We start from the raw sequence: 19566 nt of genomic DNA, 5'->3' as shown, positions 1-19566 counted from the left end.
AAGTATCACAGAAAATCAGAAAAACAATTAAAAATGAAGAACACAGAAAAAAAAGATTTTGTTCAACCAGATGTGTTTAAGGAGTATTTTCCAGACAACAGAGGCTTAATAAGCTGCTGTTCTACTCACCAGGGATTTCCCAAGCCTTATAATAAAATATCTGGTTTTATTTCTGCAGGGATTTAACTTTTGTAATGCAGTACAAATTTATTAAGTAATCTACAAGCTGCCAGAGGGTAGCTTTACCACAGAAAAAAGAATGTTAATCAATTTGTGATACCTTTCAAAATATGCTAGTTTAGACACTGTCCCTTTTAGAATAGAATTAATGCTTTCCAGAAAATCACTTTTTTTTACCTTAAGAATTTCCTCTTTTTGCTGGGGTTTTTGTTTATCAGATTCATCCAACAGTATTTCAGCACGATACATCCAAGTTGTGACATTAGCTACATTCTGATCAAAAGCGTCCATGTGCTTTTGATATTCCTGTATGTGGAAAAGGTAAATACTGCATACAAAAAAAGTAATCAGAACTGAAATAATAGCTGTAATTAAGCCAACTGTGGCAAACATGCGTACATTACGAAATTAAGCTTGTTTATTTTACACACTAACTGCTTGTTTTGTGCAGGCTAGAATCTGTTGTTTGTTTGCTCTCACTTTGTTTGTTAAGTTTCTTTAAAAAGACATTCTAAGAGAGAGAGAAGCTTCCAAAGTGACAGGCAGGAAGGTGATGAAGTCACAGCGAGACGCAGGTGTCTGCAGCTCAGCCAGACTGCTGAGAGGAACAGGAAGCTGACAGACAGACTTACCGGCGGTGGAAAGAAGAGCTTCCCAAGAACCAGGTACAGAACTCATTTTGGAAAGCCACTACGTTGATTGAAACTCAGACGGTAACACTTGCAAAGTCACTATCAAGAATGGGAGCTTTGTATATAAAACTCTTATTTACACCTCATCTAACTTCTCCACTTTGAGACTCTGCTTTTTAAAAAAAACTATTCTAGTGGATATTCTGATAAACCTTTTTTTCTCTCCTTAATTTAAAAACATTTTGTCTTTTTTGGTGAGCTCACTAGAATGAGGCCTATGTGTATCCACACAATACCTATGTGTACCACGCACCTGAGATCAAAGATTTTACTAGTTCTTTTGGCCCCCACATGTATACTCCTTTATTTTAGACTGTTCTAAAATCAGTAAAAGACAACTCCCTCTCTTACACCTTTCGATCATGGGTTCTAGTAAATATTACTGAAAGAATCCAAAGCAAAGAAAGAGAGGAAGTAGAGGAATATGTAACTATACCAGTCTATAAACTCCATTATATGTTTCTTGTAATCAGTTCCACATCGAAGCTGAGCATCTACATCATACTGAATGAAGTGCTTATGTTTTCCAGATAGAATAGACACGACTAAATGCTTTCACTTGTATACTGCATACAGCTGAAGAAGCCCTGTAGTGATGCTGTATATCTGTCACAGAAGCATTTGTAGTGTAGCCACACGGACTCTAGTGGAGCTCTAACACATCAATCTCTGAAAACTCATGATAAAGGCTAACACAACCTTGAGAACCACTTCAGTTTCTCTGGGCTGAAACTGCATTCCCATGATCTCGGCAACAGAAACAGCATACAAGATTTCCCAAAGCTTTCCGGCAGCCCAATGGTTAAGACCCTTCTGTGTTTAAGGGTTCAAGCTGTCATCTCTTCATGGCAGAATGAATTTTAAGGGACTATAGTTATGTGACTATCAGCAGTTCAAAGCAGCTGGGGCTGAAACTCTTGAATCTGTATTAATTATGTATCAGGGATTTTACTTTTGATTAGGCTTAATCTGGTCCCCTTAAGTAATTATCCCCACCAAAACACACACTATAAAGCTATCCAAAGGAGGATCATGCAGTTCTGAAAGACCATAGTCCATGACCACATTAGGTGTGCATCCGGAGCAGAGCTCCTGATTAATTGTCTCTGAAATGAATCTAGTTCACACACACCAAAACTGCCCTGTGAACCAAACCAACAGGCAAGTGGGGACTCACTTCTCAACTATTCTATTCCAAAGAGAAACGCTAATGTGGCCAAAAGCAGCTGAGGTTGTTGGCATCAATACCAAGACTTACTCAATTTAGTTGACTATTTCTTTCACTTGATTCATATTCAAGTAATCTAGGTCCATGGGGAGAAAATGCATTTCATTCATTAGGAAAAAAAACAGAACAAAACAAAACAGTCCAGGAACGACTGAGGCAGACAAGAACTTAAGGCAGTAACAATCAAGACTCCACAGAACCATCACTCTGTAAGCAGTCAGATTCTTAAAATATACATAATGTACTAAACAAAAATCAATCTGATTGTCTGTGTACTTATGTATTCAATAAGCATAGTCCAAGCCACCAGAAAAAGCACTCCTGTAAGGCTGAGCACCTGCGATGGGGTACCAACACTTCCTCTATGTGAACAAATGTATTTTCCTTACCAGTAACAGATTGAACCATTCCTCAGCGCGTGAAGTTACTGCTATCCAATTACTGTTCAGGAGGCTGAGTTTATCCTCCACTAGACTTTCTTTTCCTTTCAGCACTGTCTTCAAATTCTCTCCTAAATCACTGATGCTCTTAAGTTGGACCTGGCGTTTCTCAATTTCCTTCCGTGTGGCCTACGTGAGCAGGATAAAAAATAAAAGTACAGGAAATTAAAAGTTCTCCACTCTAAGAACATCAAATATTAAAACAGTCAGTAAGTTCGTACTAGAACACACACTCTTGCTTCCTACAGGAAGGGAAAGCATTCTGTGAAGAGCAGTTAGCAAAAAGTAAATTGTTCCACTTCAGCACTGATAAAATTGTAAATATTCTTCATATTCTGACAATAGTTTTTGGAAATATTTTCATTTTTAAAAGTGTGAATTCTCTCTCATTCCCATGTTAAAATATAGTTTTAATGCTTAATTATTAAACAAGAATCCACATGTTACAATATTTATATTCAGATATTTAAATTTACTTTGCATATAAAAAAATGACATAGCTATCAAATAGCACATAAAGCTTACACAATAAATAGGACAACAATAAAGCACCATGATGACATCTTAAGACTTAGAGAATTCCACTGAAAATAAACTCATTAAATATTTCAATATTCCTTTAATATTTTTCAGTGCAATCTTTTTCAGCAGAAACCATGTTCTTCTTTCCTGTTAGCTTTCTTGTTTCCTAACTGTAGAAATGCATCTTTTCATTCCACTCACTTGGGATTTCACTCGGTGGACTAAAATACTAAAATAAGCTATTATCCATAGCACCTCTAGGCTTAAATGACTAAAATAGATTAGATGATTAGATTTCCAGCATCTCCACCCACTATTATTTTACCTTACATACATAGATTTAAGTTATACATAAGGTCACATAACTTACTCATTTTTCATGTCTTTGTTGTGACATACAAGAAGTCCTACAAAAGCAGCAAACCCCAACATATTTAGACAACATGTAAGAAAGCAGGAATTTAAGCCTAAATACTGAGGTGACACAATGCAAAGTATAACAACCTTGCTGAATACTCAAGGAGAGGCACAAATTCCTTACACCTAATATCACATATAATCATTTTTATGGGAAAAATTTGTCTGAGCTCTTAGTCACCTGCTGACAATGATCCAGGTATGTATGATCTCTGCTTATAAAATAAAGCTTCAACTAGAAAAGAAATGGTCCAAACTGAACACAAATAGAAGTAACTTGGGAGAACAGTAAGAATCACTAGTCTCCAGAGGCACTGATTTCTCATAGATAACTTGAATACACTAAAAGAAGGACTATGTCTAATCAAACTTCAATCACAATTCTTCTGTCTCAGGATCAATACTGTTACTGCAGTGGCACTACGCTATTATCACCTCCATCCTCTTACATCTCTGAAGACCACACACCAGTATGATTTTGTTGATAATGTGATAGAAAAAGTAAATTTTTTAGTTTGCAATAAAGGGAGTATAGAAATTATTCTTTTTTGGTACAATACAATCTTAATAGTACCTCTAATTTACTCGGCACACATAATGTTTACAGCAGCAGCTCACTTCCTATTCTTACCAGAATTAATGATCCAATTTTGTAATGTTATTTCATAGAATCATAGAATGGTTTAGGTTGGAAAGGACCTTGAAGATCATCGAGTTCCAATCCCCCTGCCATAGGCAGGGACACCTCCCACTAGACCATGTTGCCCAAGGCCACATCCAGCCTGGCCTTGAACACCTCCACAAATGGAGCCTCAACAACCTCTCTGGGCAACCTGTTCCAGTGCCTTACCACCCTCAAAGGGAAAAAATTCTTCCTAATGTTTAATCTGAACCTGCCCTCTTCTAGTTTAAGGCCATTCCCCCTCGTCCTATTGCTACATGCCCTCGTAAAAAGTCCTTCCCCATCTCTCCTGTAGGCCCCCTTTAGGTACTGGAAGGCAGCAATAAGACCTCCCCGGAGCCTTCTCTTCTCCAGGCTGAACAGCCCCAACTCTTTCAGCCTCTCCTCATAGGAGAGGTGCTCCAGTCCTCGGATCATCCTCGTGGCTCTCCTCTGGACACGCTCCAACAGGTCCATGTCCTTCTTATGTTGGGGACTCCAGAGCTGGATGCAGTACTCCAGGTGGGGTCTCACAAGAGTGGAGTAAAGGGGCAGAATCACCTCCCTTGACCTGCTGGCCAATCTTCTTCTGATGCAGCCCAGGATACAGTTGGCCTTCTGGGCTCAGATCGCACATTGCTGGCTCACGTTGAGCTTCTCGTCAATCAGCACCCCCAGGTCCTTCTCCTCAGGTCTGCTCTCCAGCCATTCCCTGCCGAGCCTGTATTTGTGCTTGGGATTGCCCCGACCCAGGTGCAGGACCTTGCACTTGGCCTTGTTGAACTTCATGTGGTTGGCTTGGGCCCACCTCTCCAGCCTGTCCAGGTCCCTCTGGATGGCATCCCTCCCCTCCAGCGTGCCTACCTCACCAAACAGCTTGGTATGATCGGCAAACTTGCTGAGGGTGCACTCGATCCCACTGTCTATATCTCCAACAAAGGTGTTGAACAGTACAGGTCCCAGTACTGACCCCTGAGGAACGCCACTCGTCACTACTCTCCACTTGGACATCGAGCCGTTGACCACAACTCTTTGAGTGCGACCGTCCAGCCAGTTCTTTATCCACTGAGTGGTCCATTTGTGGAATCCATGTCTCTCCAATTTAGAGACCAGGATATCGTGGGGACGGTGTCGAATGCTTTGCACAAGTCCAGGTAGATGACATCAGTTGGTCTTCCCTTGTCCACTGCCTTGTCCACTGTAACCCCTTTGTAGAAGGCCACCAAACTTGTCAGGCATTACTTGCCCTTGGTGAAGCCATGCTGGCTGTCAGCAGAGCAGTTCACAGAGAAGGTTTTATACTTGCATTTCATGTATGAGATATTTTCCACATTCTACCAATTTTCTCAAATACAGAGGATTTGTAACAGAACCAAGACATGATTAATGCAAGTTATTAACTATAAACTACATAATTATAGAATTTGAAATGAAGAGTTTCAAATTTCAACAGGTTCTTGTCAGATTAAAGTAAAAACCTGCCCTCTTCTAGAACAATTTTATCTGTTTCACAGCAGGTACAAAATGTCATCATAAAAAAGAACAAGGCAAAGAATATAATTTATCTCCAGCTCAGGATGGAAAATTTTGATTAGCTTTATTACCTTCTCTGAACAATTTACTTCCACTTGGAAAAGAATCTATGAAGCACATTTACCATGGGTTGTGGTTTCCTTTGTGTTTTACATGTATGAAAACTCAAACCAGTCTTGGGCTATATATATAAATATTAAGCCCAACTAGAAATGTAAACAGACGGATTGGATAATTAAATGTCCATTAAATTAAACTGCTACCCAAAACCCAGATGTATAATTCCCGGTGTGTAATAAAAAGTGCAGCAGTGCTTTGCCTGATCCCAGTTGATCCTTTCAAAGTAAAGAAATAAAGTAAACCAAAGACTAGGTGAACCGCTGGGCAATATAAATATTAATATTCCTGTGTATTAGAAAATAAGGAACATAAATAACCAACAAGATAAGTAAACAATCACACTTCCCTCCACCTTCTTAAAAAAACCCAAAACATTGAGGTCTTCAATGCAATATCAAAGTGAAAAAGTCATCTTCTGCAATACTTAAAATCTCTATTATTCAAAGTTTTTATGTATAAAATTCTGGACCCACTGAATACAGTTGAAAAATTAGCAAGGTCTGTAAAACACAGCTGGATTCCACACTGCATTATCAGCTAGGACCTCCTCTGTATAACATAAATGTGTACTAGGTAAACTAGCAACCTTTTTTCAGTTCTTTCACAACTTCAGTAACATTTTTTTTCTAATTTGACATTTCTATGTTATATTCTTCTGAATTCTCTTTTCAGTATTACTAGAAAATGACAGTCTACATATACTCAATCCATTGCAATATAACAGGTAGCATTGATAAATTTTCTGTAGCTATTAACAACACTACGTAAAACAATTAAAAAAATATGTCATGATCCCAGGATATAACTAGGATTATTTCATTAAAACTCAGGGAGTGGCTTTCAAAATCTGCTGATTTTTGAAGAGCAAGTTCCAATATTCGGTGAATTGGCCATCGCTCATCACCTTTCCCTGTATGTTCTTAGGAAATAGAAGAGCATATGTAAAAATTAAGGCAAAAAACCCAACCTTGATGGATTTAAACTCACTTCTGGTTGCCCTAACATCAGATTGCACTTCAGCCGTGCAGTTTATTTGAAAACATGTAAGAAAGATGTAGAATTTTAATTTTAACTACAGAATCAAAAGCGTTAACTCTGTAATTTAAGAATGACATTTAAAACATCTGACACCTTAAAAAAAAAAATATCCCAAATACCACCACAATAGGTAAAATATGAAACATTAACACATAAAGTGGAGAAATTCTTCCCAGAAGGACTAGGTGATATATATATTTTGATTTTGTGTGTTTATCAGGATGAAACTATGTAACATAAATAAAATATATAAACATCTTAGAAGTTGGGAAGAAGCTTAATTTTCTGATGCGAGCTCACATGGCATTTTGGGGTAAGAGAAATATGTAAATAAGAGGTTGAACTAAGCATCATAACACCCAGAATTCAGTTGCAGCTATGAAAATTTGTCAGCAATGTTCAACAGTGTTTTAAAACATATTACATTCACTCTGTTGTCATTATAATGAAGTTATTACATTCACTTTTTTTTTTTTCCTTAGGACTGGGATATTTATTTATAAAACAAAAGTTTATTCAAGAGTGTATGAACTGCTGGAAGACAAAGGTTCCACAAATACTTTCAGGAAAGACAGCTCTATTGAAATGCATATACAAATTATACAGATTATATTAAGGAGTTGTATATATATGGTCATCTCTTCTTTACATACATCTCCATGTAGGATCACATCTACTAGCAGAGTTAAAGATGATGGCAGTCTTTCCATTCAAATTGCTCTTCAATTTCTGCTCTGAAATTTCTGTTCAACAGAATTCTGAAGAGTCTCTTTGGAAAAAAAAAACCTCCTGTACTTCCACTTTTTTGAAGTACTAGTTGTGGCTATTTGGTACAGGATACCACAATGGAAATTCTTTGGCCCAAAAAATTCATTCATATTTCACTGAATGAAATCTTTCCTTAGTTTTTAAAGGAACCATTATTCTTTTCTCACCTGTGTTTCCTCATAAAAACGCTGGTAGTGTGCCTTAATCAACACTGGGAGATCACATCACCACTGAAGCCCCAGGACCTGAACATTTCCAAGACAAATGACATCCAGGTTCCCAGAACCCAGGAGATGAATGTAATCAGACAGATCCTTCTTCTCTGTTAAAATTTTGCATGCAGAGCATGCCTCAGGTGACCAGTTTCTAATCCCCATCTTGGTAACACCAAAAGTATGAGAGGAAGCGAGAGATAAGTCCAGCTGAGCTTTCCGTGTAGAAGTCCCTACCATTGAAATCTCAGGAAAGAAGCTGTAGTGTAAAATAAAAGGTTTATCTAAGAAAAACAACTTTGGATATCTTGAAACGTGGGTGGAAGCCAGGTTGCTCTACTCTGTTGAAAGACATAGAGACAAGCTTCACTGAGAATTCATAAGAGGTTTGTAGTTGCATACAATAGTATTTTACCTATTTTACATACAGATCCAAAGGATGACAGGATGAATCATGTTGGTATAGATAAATGCAGTTCCCTGTGCAGCAATGCACAGTTTGAGTGGGGTTCACAGTGATCTCTCTGACTCCACTGCACTGTGGCATACTCTTTATCTTTCAGTTTACTAACAAATACTACTGGTTTTGTTTTTTGTTTTTTGTTTTTTTTTTTACTTGAGGTTTCATAAGAGGGTGAAAATCATAACCTCCTTCACATTAGCAAATACTAACTAGGAATAAAATATTTTTGAAAACAGAAGCTACATAGGAACGGCTTTTTCTGAGGACATGGTGCAGAGGGTTTCTGAGCTGTACTTCATAATGATAAAACAGCCATGTATCAAGTTGAACTGCTGATGTTTTTTCAGACAAATCAGAATTATGACTAAATGCAGAGGATAATATTTTAATTGTGCTGATCATTAACATATGCAGATTTAAAAAACTCAACACCAACAAATGATTGAAGAAAAGTTCTGTGTGCCTCAACAATGCCTGTACACCGTGGATTACTTGGAAGTAAACTTTGCAATTTGAACCTCTCTAATAGAAATTAGTTAGGTGGTTCAGCTCTCATGGGTGGGATTACAGAATTAATTAGAAGACGACATTATGGCCTTCTCAGTGGCTAAAGAATAAATACATATTTATTTGTTTATTCACAACACATCTTTTATTGTTATTGAGTTCTGGCCACTGACTATGAATCAGTTGACACAGTTTTCTGATCATTTTCTTTTACTGATGCTACTGACAGGAAATATGTTGTTAAATGTGTTAGCTAATGTAATTCTAAGTACTTCAAGTCAACTTTATACTCACTGGTATTATACACTGTGCTAAAATATTATGTTAAAGCGCTGGCAGACTCATACTGCTGATAGTAGGGAGTGATACAGAACTTTTCCTGGTAATACCATCTGCCGTTTCCTTTTTGAGAACATGGTTTCCCAGCAATCTATTTCTTATCAGGCCAGTTCCTGATTAAAAGACAAATAAACTCCACAATGGTTAATGTATTCAGTGATAAATATGTTCACTAAATCAGACTTCTAATTATAAATGGATTTCTAATATACAATGTTTAATGACTATCTTTTCACCCGCATGTCATTTTCCTTATCTATTATAACAGAACTGAATTCAAATAGAAAGATTTAGCTTGCCTCTACTGAGTAAAAAGGCAGGATTTACAGTCTTCAGTATATTGCCTATCTCATTTCACATAACTCAGCTAAGTTTTTGTTCCATCCTTAGAAAAATTCTAGGCATAAACAAATAAATAACAAAATTTCCCTTTCTGTCCAAGTTAATGCTGTTTCATTAACATAATTTCCTACTCAAGATGGACATTTCTTTTTATTTCTAGGTGTTTATACCTTGAAGACAATGTTTGCATGTATGATTTTTTTATTCTAACCTCTATAATTATCTTTGAAACCCTCTGAGTTCTTTTCACTTTTGAGAAGTCTTGGGTACTGAAAGTGAATTAGAAATAAGTGCAGTAATAAATATAACTGCTTCCTTGTGCTGTAAAAAAAAAAGATTATGAGCTCTCTGCTTAGTTATACCCACAGCAGCACATATCCAATTTTCACTTCATTCGCACTATTGAGTTCTCCTCTCTCCCCTTCCGTTTTCTATCTTAGTTTTTCTGCAGACTTTCCTCACAATGGGAATCTACTGGGCTTAATTCATTTCCCAGTGCATTTCATTAGATCGGTTACTGTCTTGACAGCCTACTTACCCGGGAAGTCCAAACCCCAAAGATGTGACTTTAATCAGATACTGTGAGGCTCTGGTTCTGGGGACTGAATTATTGATGTACAATTTTGTATGATGCCTCATTGAAATCCACATAGGAGTATCAGTATCGTACTTATTTATGAAGTCCTCACAAGAATTTTAAATTGTCCAGCACAACATGCAGCAATTCCTGCCTCTTAGTGGGAGCAGATTCCTTAGGAAAAAGTATACTCACTGCATGTAATTTCTGTAAATGCTTACATTTGGAAGGCTAGGATCTGCCACCTACACTATCTCTTGGATTGCTCAAAATTAAAAGTCTGCTTATGTGAATATTGGTTTATATTTCCTAAAGAGACTCTTAATAAAAGAATTCTGAAATCTACTCACTCAGTATGTACATACTTCAACAAATGGCAGTTGCTGTCATCCAAAGTTGTTTGTTTATTCTTATTTCAGTGATGAACTGACTGAAGGAGAAGAGCTGACGTACTGTATGAGGTTAGACTGCAGTGAAGGCTTTGGACAGGATCTGAGGCCAAAATATACTTTTTACTAGTTCTTCCTGCAACCCTTTATGTATCAATTCCTTGCGAGAATTCATAATACTCAATAATGTTCTTTAAGATTAGTAGGTGAAGTGGTTCCCATTTGATATATTTTTCATGTTAATATTTCTTATTTTAATTAGCTCTTGTTACCTTTTTGGATTGTTGTAAGATAAAAATATGTTGTACTTCTCGTAGCAAGTGTAAGACATAACAAGGACTTCCCACTGTGTAACTGCACTGATCATCAGACTTTAGGTTCTAATTATGCAACATCTGAAGCATTAAGGTTCATATCTAACAATGAAATGATATTAAGGATAAACCTTTCTATTTAAAGCGATGTGAAGCTATATACATCTGGAATAACTTTCCTGACCACACATGCAGGAACGTACAGTGCACATTTCTGTTGCAGTAGAATGGTACTATGTGGTTTAACACCACCAAAGATGACTCATCTTTTTGTGACTGGGTAAATGGACTGAGGAACTTGCAGGTTAGTTTGAGGGCATTACAACCATACGATTGTCTAACCCATCTCTTAAAAATATGACACTTGTCCTTTATTATGTGTGTTAGATCACAATATCAATAAAACGTAAAGAGATGAACTGCACAGACTTTACTGTAGGGAAAGCAGCAAGTGAACAGCAACAGCTTTTTTAGGGAATGAGGTTTTGATTTGAAAGGCAAAGCAGCAATAGTCAAAGCAGTAATTGTAAGACGATAATAGCAAAAGTTGATGTTTATATATTTTTTGATACTACTTTTAAAATATTGTAATTCTTAGAGACTGATGACCCAAAAAACCCTAATTCCAAACCTCACAAAAGACTTGTAGACTTTCTTTTTATTGTTACTAGTTTGTAAATCAGTAGTGCATTTCAAGGCTAAAGACATTTTATCAAGCTTAGAAGCTTCAAAGGGGTAGTTAAATACAAAAAACAAACAAAACCAAAAAACAAACCACAAACCAAATTTTACTCCAGTGCCTTTAATCTGCACAGCCTTTAAAAAAAATCAGTAAGGTTGCCTGTGTATTATTCGTGACGATTTTTATAATGCATGGTAAAACTGGTAAAATGTTTAAAGGATTCTTCCTATTAAACAAAACGGAAGTTGCAAATTTTTGCACAAAACCCTAATACTGTTTAAGGATTTTTTTGTTGTTGTTTTGTTTTGAAATTATATATAGAATTATATATAGAAACACTTATGCAAAATGCTGCTGGCTGCACATAATTATTTGAAATTTTGAAGCTTTGGATAATGTTGAGCATAGTTTCCACTAAACCACAGATTTTGTTGTGTGTACAATGATAACATGGTTTGCTTATGCTCTGCATTAGATTGGATTTTTATTACATATACAGAATACAAACTAGATTAGCTAGTGTTGAATGATACTGTGCTAAGTCTTAATATCACATAGAGATACACAGTTTGATGTAGAACTCTTGCATTCCTCAGTAATTCTGCAAGATATTTATCTAAACTGTGGCACGCGTAGTAATTTTGAGGAAAGTTTCGTTTTAGGTTTGGAGTTTTAACCTAAAATAATGGTTCAAGGTGAAGTCTTGTGGAAGTAAGAAGCCCCCAGAATGAAAACAAATGAGCTACAAACCAAAAAGTGTAAGAAAACAAAGATCCCACCCCCTGGCTGCTGTCTGAACATGTAGAATATATAGTGTTCTGACATCCTTAATCTTTCATCCACTGGAGATGTTTTACTGTTTAATACTTTTCTAATCATGAGTCAAATGGGATGAGAGAGAAAGGGATCTCTATTTACACAGATACTGGATGGATAATATATAGTACTCTGAAAAATGAAATTCCAACTTTAAATTAATCTCAGTGAAGATTACTGCAACATGAACGTGAACTGGGCTATTGATATATGCAGGGACAAGATAGTTTAAAATTTTCTGAGCATTAATGTTAGGGTGAAATAATGCCATAACAGTTACAAAGTTCCACTAATTAAAATGTCAGAATTTTTATTCTCTGTCTTTATCAAGAACGAAGTCTATCTTTCTGTAATATGCATAAACTGAGATATATAAAGGTACACTGCATGTTACACTGTTACCTTGCCCCAGGCAACTTCGGCATCCAAATTGCTAGGCATCCCCTGCACAGCTGATCTCTTTGTCAGTTCTGCATCCGTCGCTGCAAGCCATTCTGTCATGGCGTTAATTTCTTTTCGTAGCTTCCGGGACAACTTCAAGCATTTCTCTAACTCTTGCTTTTTTTCTGTCACCTGCACAAAGAAAACATGTGTTTCGTAGCTCTTCAGTCAAACAGGTTTAATGATGTTTATATACCATTTTCTACATGCCACTTTTCTATAAATGCTTAACTTGCAAATTCACCAACCAAGGTGCACTTTTAATAAAGTTATGTCTTGCCTCAGCTCTCTCAACATCTGTAATTTTGCTGCTAGAATGCAAACACCTACAAGAAAAATATATGCATGAAGACACATTGAGTTTGAACTAGCAGCAAACCTCTGCAAACCTCCTCCTCCATTTTGAAGTCATGCATAGCAAATTAATTTGGAACATATGAACAGGCTTTCCTTGAGACACAAAATAGATGTCAAAACCCTTCAAAGAGTATATTTTCATACAGATGGCCATATGGCGATATTGAATCCTCAAGTCTTTTCCTATGGATCTACACTACATAGAGGAAAAAAAAATTGTGCCAAAGAAACCCCAAAATCTTGAAACACAGAAGTCACTGAACGATGTCAAACTAAGGCAGCACAGTTAACTTTAAGTTTTTGGGTTTTTTTAATGTTTTGGACATGAAGTACTATGGGCAATCTCTGTTTTATTTGTTAAGTTCTTTTAAACATATTACATGGTACCTGGAAGGAAGGCTGAGTATTTATGTTCCCTTAACTGTCTTATTGGTGTAAGCTGGAGGAATAGGGGAAATACAATGTTCCATGCAAGCCCCTGAGCATATTCAGGAAGAGAGAGAGAGAAGGTTCCACATATAGTAGAGAAGGTAGAAAAGTAAATGAAGAGATGTCAGATGGGGACCTGCACCACAATAAGACATTAGGCAACTAGTAGTTAGAAAATACAAATTAATAAATGATGTTGTGCTGAAGTTTAAAAAAGCCCAATCAAAGAAGCTGGACTAGAAGTGTTACACAGGTCACTAATATTTAAAAGAAATTAGTAATTACCTTGCATGTCAATCAGTAATCAAGAGAGATTGTAGCCACTGATTTTTATTTACATATTTTTAAATAGAAAAAAAAACCCACGTCTACAGCCTTGTCCAGTATCTAAAACTGGTATCAGTATCTACTAAAACTATTTTGGGCTTTGACATTGTTTGAGTACAAGTAGTGGCACAATGATCGAATGGATTCCTAGCTCTACCGCCAAGGAGAAATTGAGGTTTTAAAATGTAATAGGATGTTATGAGATTAGGTACCTGGCTTTTGTTATCCCTGAGTAAACGAATCAGATTTGCCCAGGGAATAAGCAATAAAGTGTCCCTGGTGGTTTATTATCACTGTGTAGAGAGGGGCTTACTACTAAAATCTCAGAACATTTCTTTTTCACTGAATACGCTTTATGTGCTTTCTTGTATGCCAAATTTATTAAATGAGAACTCAGAACTTACAGTCAGGCCAAGAGGTAAATCCTTGGGAAGGACCATAAAACTCAGGTTTTTAGAGTTCCATTCACACATGGAGCCAGGAATTGACACATCTTTTTCAAATCTTCTTCTGATGAGTATTAATAGTCATTATAAATAACTATTTGCAGGTACTTAGCAGTAGTAAAATGCAAAGTGCACTACCCTAAGCGTGATTGCCTGTGTATGAATTCTAAATACCTGGTATATTATAAAATGAAGTTACTGATACATGCCCAAACACAGAAAGAAAATATCTGTGTTGCTATATAAATCTTTAAATTCTGTATAAAATATCAATACTACAGTATTTCCATATATATCGTGTATACATCCAAACGTTACTGATTAATCAGTTTCTGTTTGTACTTCAAATGTAAAGATGTATTTCTAAAGAAAAATAGGAAACAGTGCCCTCTAAAGGCCTTATGTATCATAAAGTGATATCAAATGTACTACCTCCAAGAATTTTCTCCATATTTTAAAGTTATTTTAGCTATGTTAAATAGTTTACTCGCAAGAATTCTTGTACTAAATAAAAGTAAAATGAGAAAAGCAGGTATCTAAAGCAAAAGAAAGGTATTTTACAGCCCTTTAGTCTGATAGCCAAAAATTCCTGTGCAGCAGTGGAATTGTGAGGAAAGACCCGACCTTGTAAGTAACAGCCCATACTGCACGCGATGCCCTTAGGAGAGCAACAAGAACTCGGTTACTGCCACTTTCTTTTGGAGTCCAGCTCCCTGTTCTGACGAATTACTATAGAGAGATATGACACAAGTATGCTACAGACCTTACCTCAACAGCCATTCCCAACTAACAAACTACCTATGCTCTAATATAGTTTTTTGCATGTATATATGCATATGTGCTTGTGCCGGAGAGAGAGAGAGAGAGTATGGGCAAGTGAATGCATAAGCAAGCACGAGCATGGGATATTTATCATAAATGCCAACACTACACCATGATATTGAAATGACATTGTGTTTTCTTGCAATTTCATCTCAAACCTATTTACACTGAGGCCACTGCTAAAGTTTCAAAATTATCATTCTCTCTTTTAAATCACATTTGGCTAGAAATGAAGGGCAAAATTTGATGATCTGCACTGACAAAGCTCATTCCTAGACCAAAGCAAAGTTTAAGCAATTCAGACTATTCACAGGTATTTATATCCGTATGTATATATGTAAAAAAAAAACAACAAACCCAACCAACAACAGAAAACAATCAACAAACCAAAAAAACCCACAACAATTAAAAAAAGACCTCACGCCATCCCCTTCTTCTTTAGGGGAAGATTTCTAGGCTCAAAGAGTCTAAGTTATGACACCTAAAATACATAGAAAAAACAGAACACGTACAGTAATTATCAGAAATTATAATAATTTTCCTGATTTGAGAGCACAACACTTCAGCATTGTTCAACATGTTTAAATTAAACCATTCCGTGTGTTTAAAAACGTGCTTGAGGGTTGTTTTAATTATGAGTGTCCTCCTGAAGAAGTACATATGAAATCACATAACTGAGTCCATGCTTGAGGATGTGTTTTCCCTCAGACTATACATTTCAGTCCTGAGATTTACTATTAGTTATAACTATTATCAGTTTTCTCTTAAAAAGACTTTGACTCAATGCAATCAATTAGGGCTGATAATGGCTAACTGATTCTTTTAGTTCTGCATCTCTGGGCTTTTTTGACACTCTCTAAAACTGTTAACTACCATGCTATGTAAAAGTAAATGTGAGAAATTACATCTAGGACAACAAGGCTAAACACAGCACTGCAGATTTTTGAGACACATTAATTTGCAATATGGCTCACTTCAGATCACTAATGGCTTCCTAATGGCACATTTTTACCCCTTCAATAAAGAGAGGCTTCCTATAACAATGGCACCTGTCTGATGTTGCCTTAAACATAATGTAGGAACAAATGCTACAGTCCTTTCTAAAATAACGGAGAAACCAAATATATTATCTGATCTCAAATGATAGCTATCCACACAATAATGAAGCAGACTCTTCAGTTTTCTTGACACTCAAAAGACTGATGTCTCTTAATACCTTTATTTTCCATCAAGAGAGAGAACTGTTTTAATTCAGGTTCCCAAATGATTATTATCTCTGTCAAAAATGACATAACTTATTGTTTTATCATACTGTAGTCAGTGGGGCTTGATTATCATTATGTATTTAAACCATATACTGACTCTCAGTATCACCATGGGCTCATTTTCCTAGCTAGTAATAATTTATTGTTTTAATAATTTATAATCTGACAAAATACAGTTTTCACAAGTTCTGAGGATAGTTCTAATGAGGGCAAGAGTAATGAGGGATAGATAGCTGTTAATCGAATTATTTGCATGCAGTTGTCTTTAGGACAATGTCACAACTCCTGTTCAGAGGTCAAAGGTCATTGTAGAGCAGTCTACTTCAGGAGTGGGCAATACACTCCGTAGACAAAGCAGACCCAGAATAAAAAGCCTTTAGGGATTGATGCATGATTTCATTTTCAACACAGTCTTGTTAATATTGGTTAGTAGTCTGTCCTTCCTATTGTCTGTTTAGTTGAATTTTAGGAAAAATTGAGTAAACAAAATATATTCCTGTTGGGAAGTGTAACAGCAATTAAGTGTATATGAATCGATAAAGAAACAGATGATGTATAGATGGAAATTTAACGCAAGGATTGACAGGGCTCAGGAAATTAATAGGGATCAATCCTACAAGGTTAATTATATATAAATAAGTTATCATTGGCATCATAAAGTAAAAGTCTACCGCATTTTGAGAACTATTGTTCTTTTTCTGGAGGTGAAACTGAGATTATATAAAAGAATATTGGGAATGTATTTATGTAATCCTCCAAATCACATACCAACATTCACTGAGTGGTCAAACTGAGTACTGTATAAATATCAGATTTAAAACAAACCAAAACAAAAGTATTCCAAGGCAATAGATTCTTCATTACAGAGCTCAATGGTTGATGATTTACTTTTGCTCGACACAAAGAAATCTGATGATCCCTATGGAAGGGAGGATGATATGACTAAATTATAAACAAGGATTTGCTGGAATGTGAGATGTGTAACAATGGGACAGTTATTCCACATACTGATAAGTAAACAATATTCTGTGTGGCTTATATATTAAGATACAGTGAAAAGGTAAGTCATTTAAACCAGCGAAGGGTTATGACAATAAATGAACACGTGTAGTCAAGAGTGCAGACGCAGCAAGGAGAGTGGTACACAAATTTCTCCTGAGGAAAGTTGCACTAACAAGAATTTTTGGTCAACATATTTTTGAAGAGCAACAAATGGAAATCTTATACTTAAAGATCTGTACAGTCAGAGACAGAAGGAAATGAAAAGGTAGAATTCTCTCTTTTATGAATTGGCTCTTCAAGCAAAACGTGAAAAAAATCACAAATGATATCTAAGTGCTTTTCTGACCTAAGTGTTTTGAAACAAGTGACTGTTTGAGGCAGTCAACAACATCCACCTCTGACCCCTAAAAAACAATGAACTAGTGGAAAAAAAGAAATTAAACCATTAAGAAAGTATAATTTTAGACTGTAATAAAGGAATTCTATATTTTTCTAGAAGTTTATTTTTTCTCAGAGCAACTGAATAGACATCCTGATGATTGCCTTTGCCTCCATTCTTTCTGTCCCACTGTTTAGAAAATGTGATGACCTTGAAAGGAACCAATAAAAAACCCCACTTACTTATCATACCAAAATTATTCACTTCACCAGTTAAAAATGGGGCATAGTTTTGTATCAAAAAGACAGAGCTTACCTTTGCACCCAATTCATTATATTGCAACTTCAAAGCCGTAAGCCTTTCATCCAGTTCTTTTGGGTTCTCTGTCTGCTGCTTTTGAACAATCTGCCTTCCAGTTTTGATCACCGTTTCCACTTCAGACTTCACCTCACTCAGGCTTTTATATAATTTCTAATCAAATAGAAACATGAAAGTGAAATGCCACCATTAAAATAAGTAAACCAGAAAAGACTATTGAAGGTATTATAAAGACACACTAGAAGTCTTTGCAATGTTTGCTGTATAAAGACACCATAACGCATGACTGAGTAACTTCCGCTCGCATTTGAAAGCTAAAGGAGTTGAGATGTACCATGGTATGTCATAAGCATAGAGAAAACTCACTCTGAGTATGTGCGTAAATAAAAAAAAAAAAGTTTTTAAGAAAAACTCATCAGTTTGTAAATTGGAATTCAAATTAACAGATTTAGAACAGCTTATCTTTACTAATATTGGCTCCAAAGACTTGTCACCAAAAACAACGGTAGAAATGTTATAGATAAGAATGTACACACCATCACAAATTGTTTTAAGATATGACAAAGGTTGTTTTCAAACTGATTTAGATGACGCAGTATTTAAAATAACAACAGATGTCTTTTGTCAACTCATACAGCTTGATGGATGTATTTAAACTACAAATAGCCACTAAAGTCATTTAAAAATCTGACAGATTTCATACTACTAAATCAAGAGACTGGTAGGATAGAGGATTTCCTCTACATTTACTAAGTGTAATACTGTTCGAAAACTTAAATAATTTTTTAAAATTCCTGAAAAAGTAGTGTAATGATGTTAAGCTAAAATATATTATATCATTCATTGCATTTTCATGCACCATTTCAATGACTAAGCAAAAAAACAAGGGATAAACAGCTATTCACTAAATGACGGCATGCAAGCAATCCATAGACACAATACATTTCCCTAACATTTCAAATGAGTGATACTAAGAAGTACAAAAGCATTCTTTCTTTCCAAATGCAGAAAGTCAGTATCATCATCTAAATGTATGGCTTGGTTGATTTTTTTTTTATTATTATTTTTTTTTTTAATCTAAGAATAAATTCTGCTATGGCTTGGAAATTCCATTAAACTCCACAGTGGAAAAGACTCCACAGAGGTACACAGTGTTCATTACCACACAGGTACGTGAAGAATGACAAACATGAAGCTGTTGAGATTTATTGTTGAGATGTCTCGCTTAATTCTGTGTTCCAGCATTTTGCCATCATGCATCGGAAATAAACTTTCTGTCTTGGATACTTAGACAGAACTGCAAAATAAATTACACTGAACATTTTTAATCTAATTTTGTAAGTGGTTTTTTTTTCGTGGCAGTATCTCCTGCAATGCAAAATCTGTGTCTAGTATGTCTGGACAGTAACGACAAGACGTTTTTCCCCAGCTGATCTGACAACAGAAAAAAACCCAACCACATTTTCTCCATAATCTGAAGTTAATTACCAAGCTAATTCTTAACATGGTTATTATTTTATTTACTTAAAGGTAGTATGTA

At 35.9% G+C, this 19566-nt stretch overlaps 1 protein-coding gene across 2 annotated transcripts in view; it reads right to left on the bottom strand.

Moving 5' to 3' along the window:
- DMD (dystrophin) overlaps positions 1-19566 on the bottom strand; it is a gene marked incomplete at both ends in the record, with an annotated part of 1177430 nt that overhangs the window by 702915 nt on the left and 454949 nt on the right. For both annotated transcript variants that reach the window (XM_082480534.1, XM_082480533.1), the window contains 4 exons: positions 358-486; positions 2490-2669; positions 12643-12813; positions 18024-18179. In XM_082480534.1, the coding sequence (XP_082336660.1) occupies positions 358-486; positions 2490-2669; positions 12643-12813; positions 18024-18179 (636 nt within the window). The remainder of the gene's footprint in view (positions 1-357; positions 487-2489; positions 2670-12642; positions 12814-18023; positions 18180-19566) is intronic.

The sequence above is a fragment of the Vanellus vanellus genome, assembly GCF_965231255.1.
Source record: "Vanellus vanellus genome assembly, chromosome: 1".
NCBI lineage: Eukaryota > Metazoa > Chordata > Aves > Charadriiformes > Charadriidae > Vanellus > Vanellus vanellus.
This window is presented reverse-complemented; position numbering and strand designations above follow the sequence as displayed.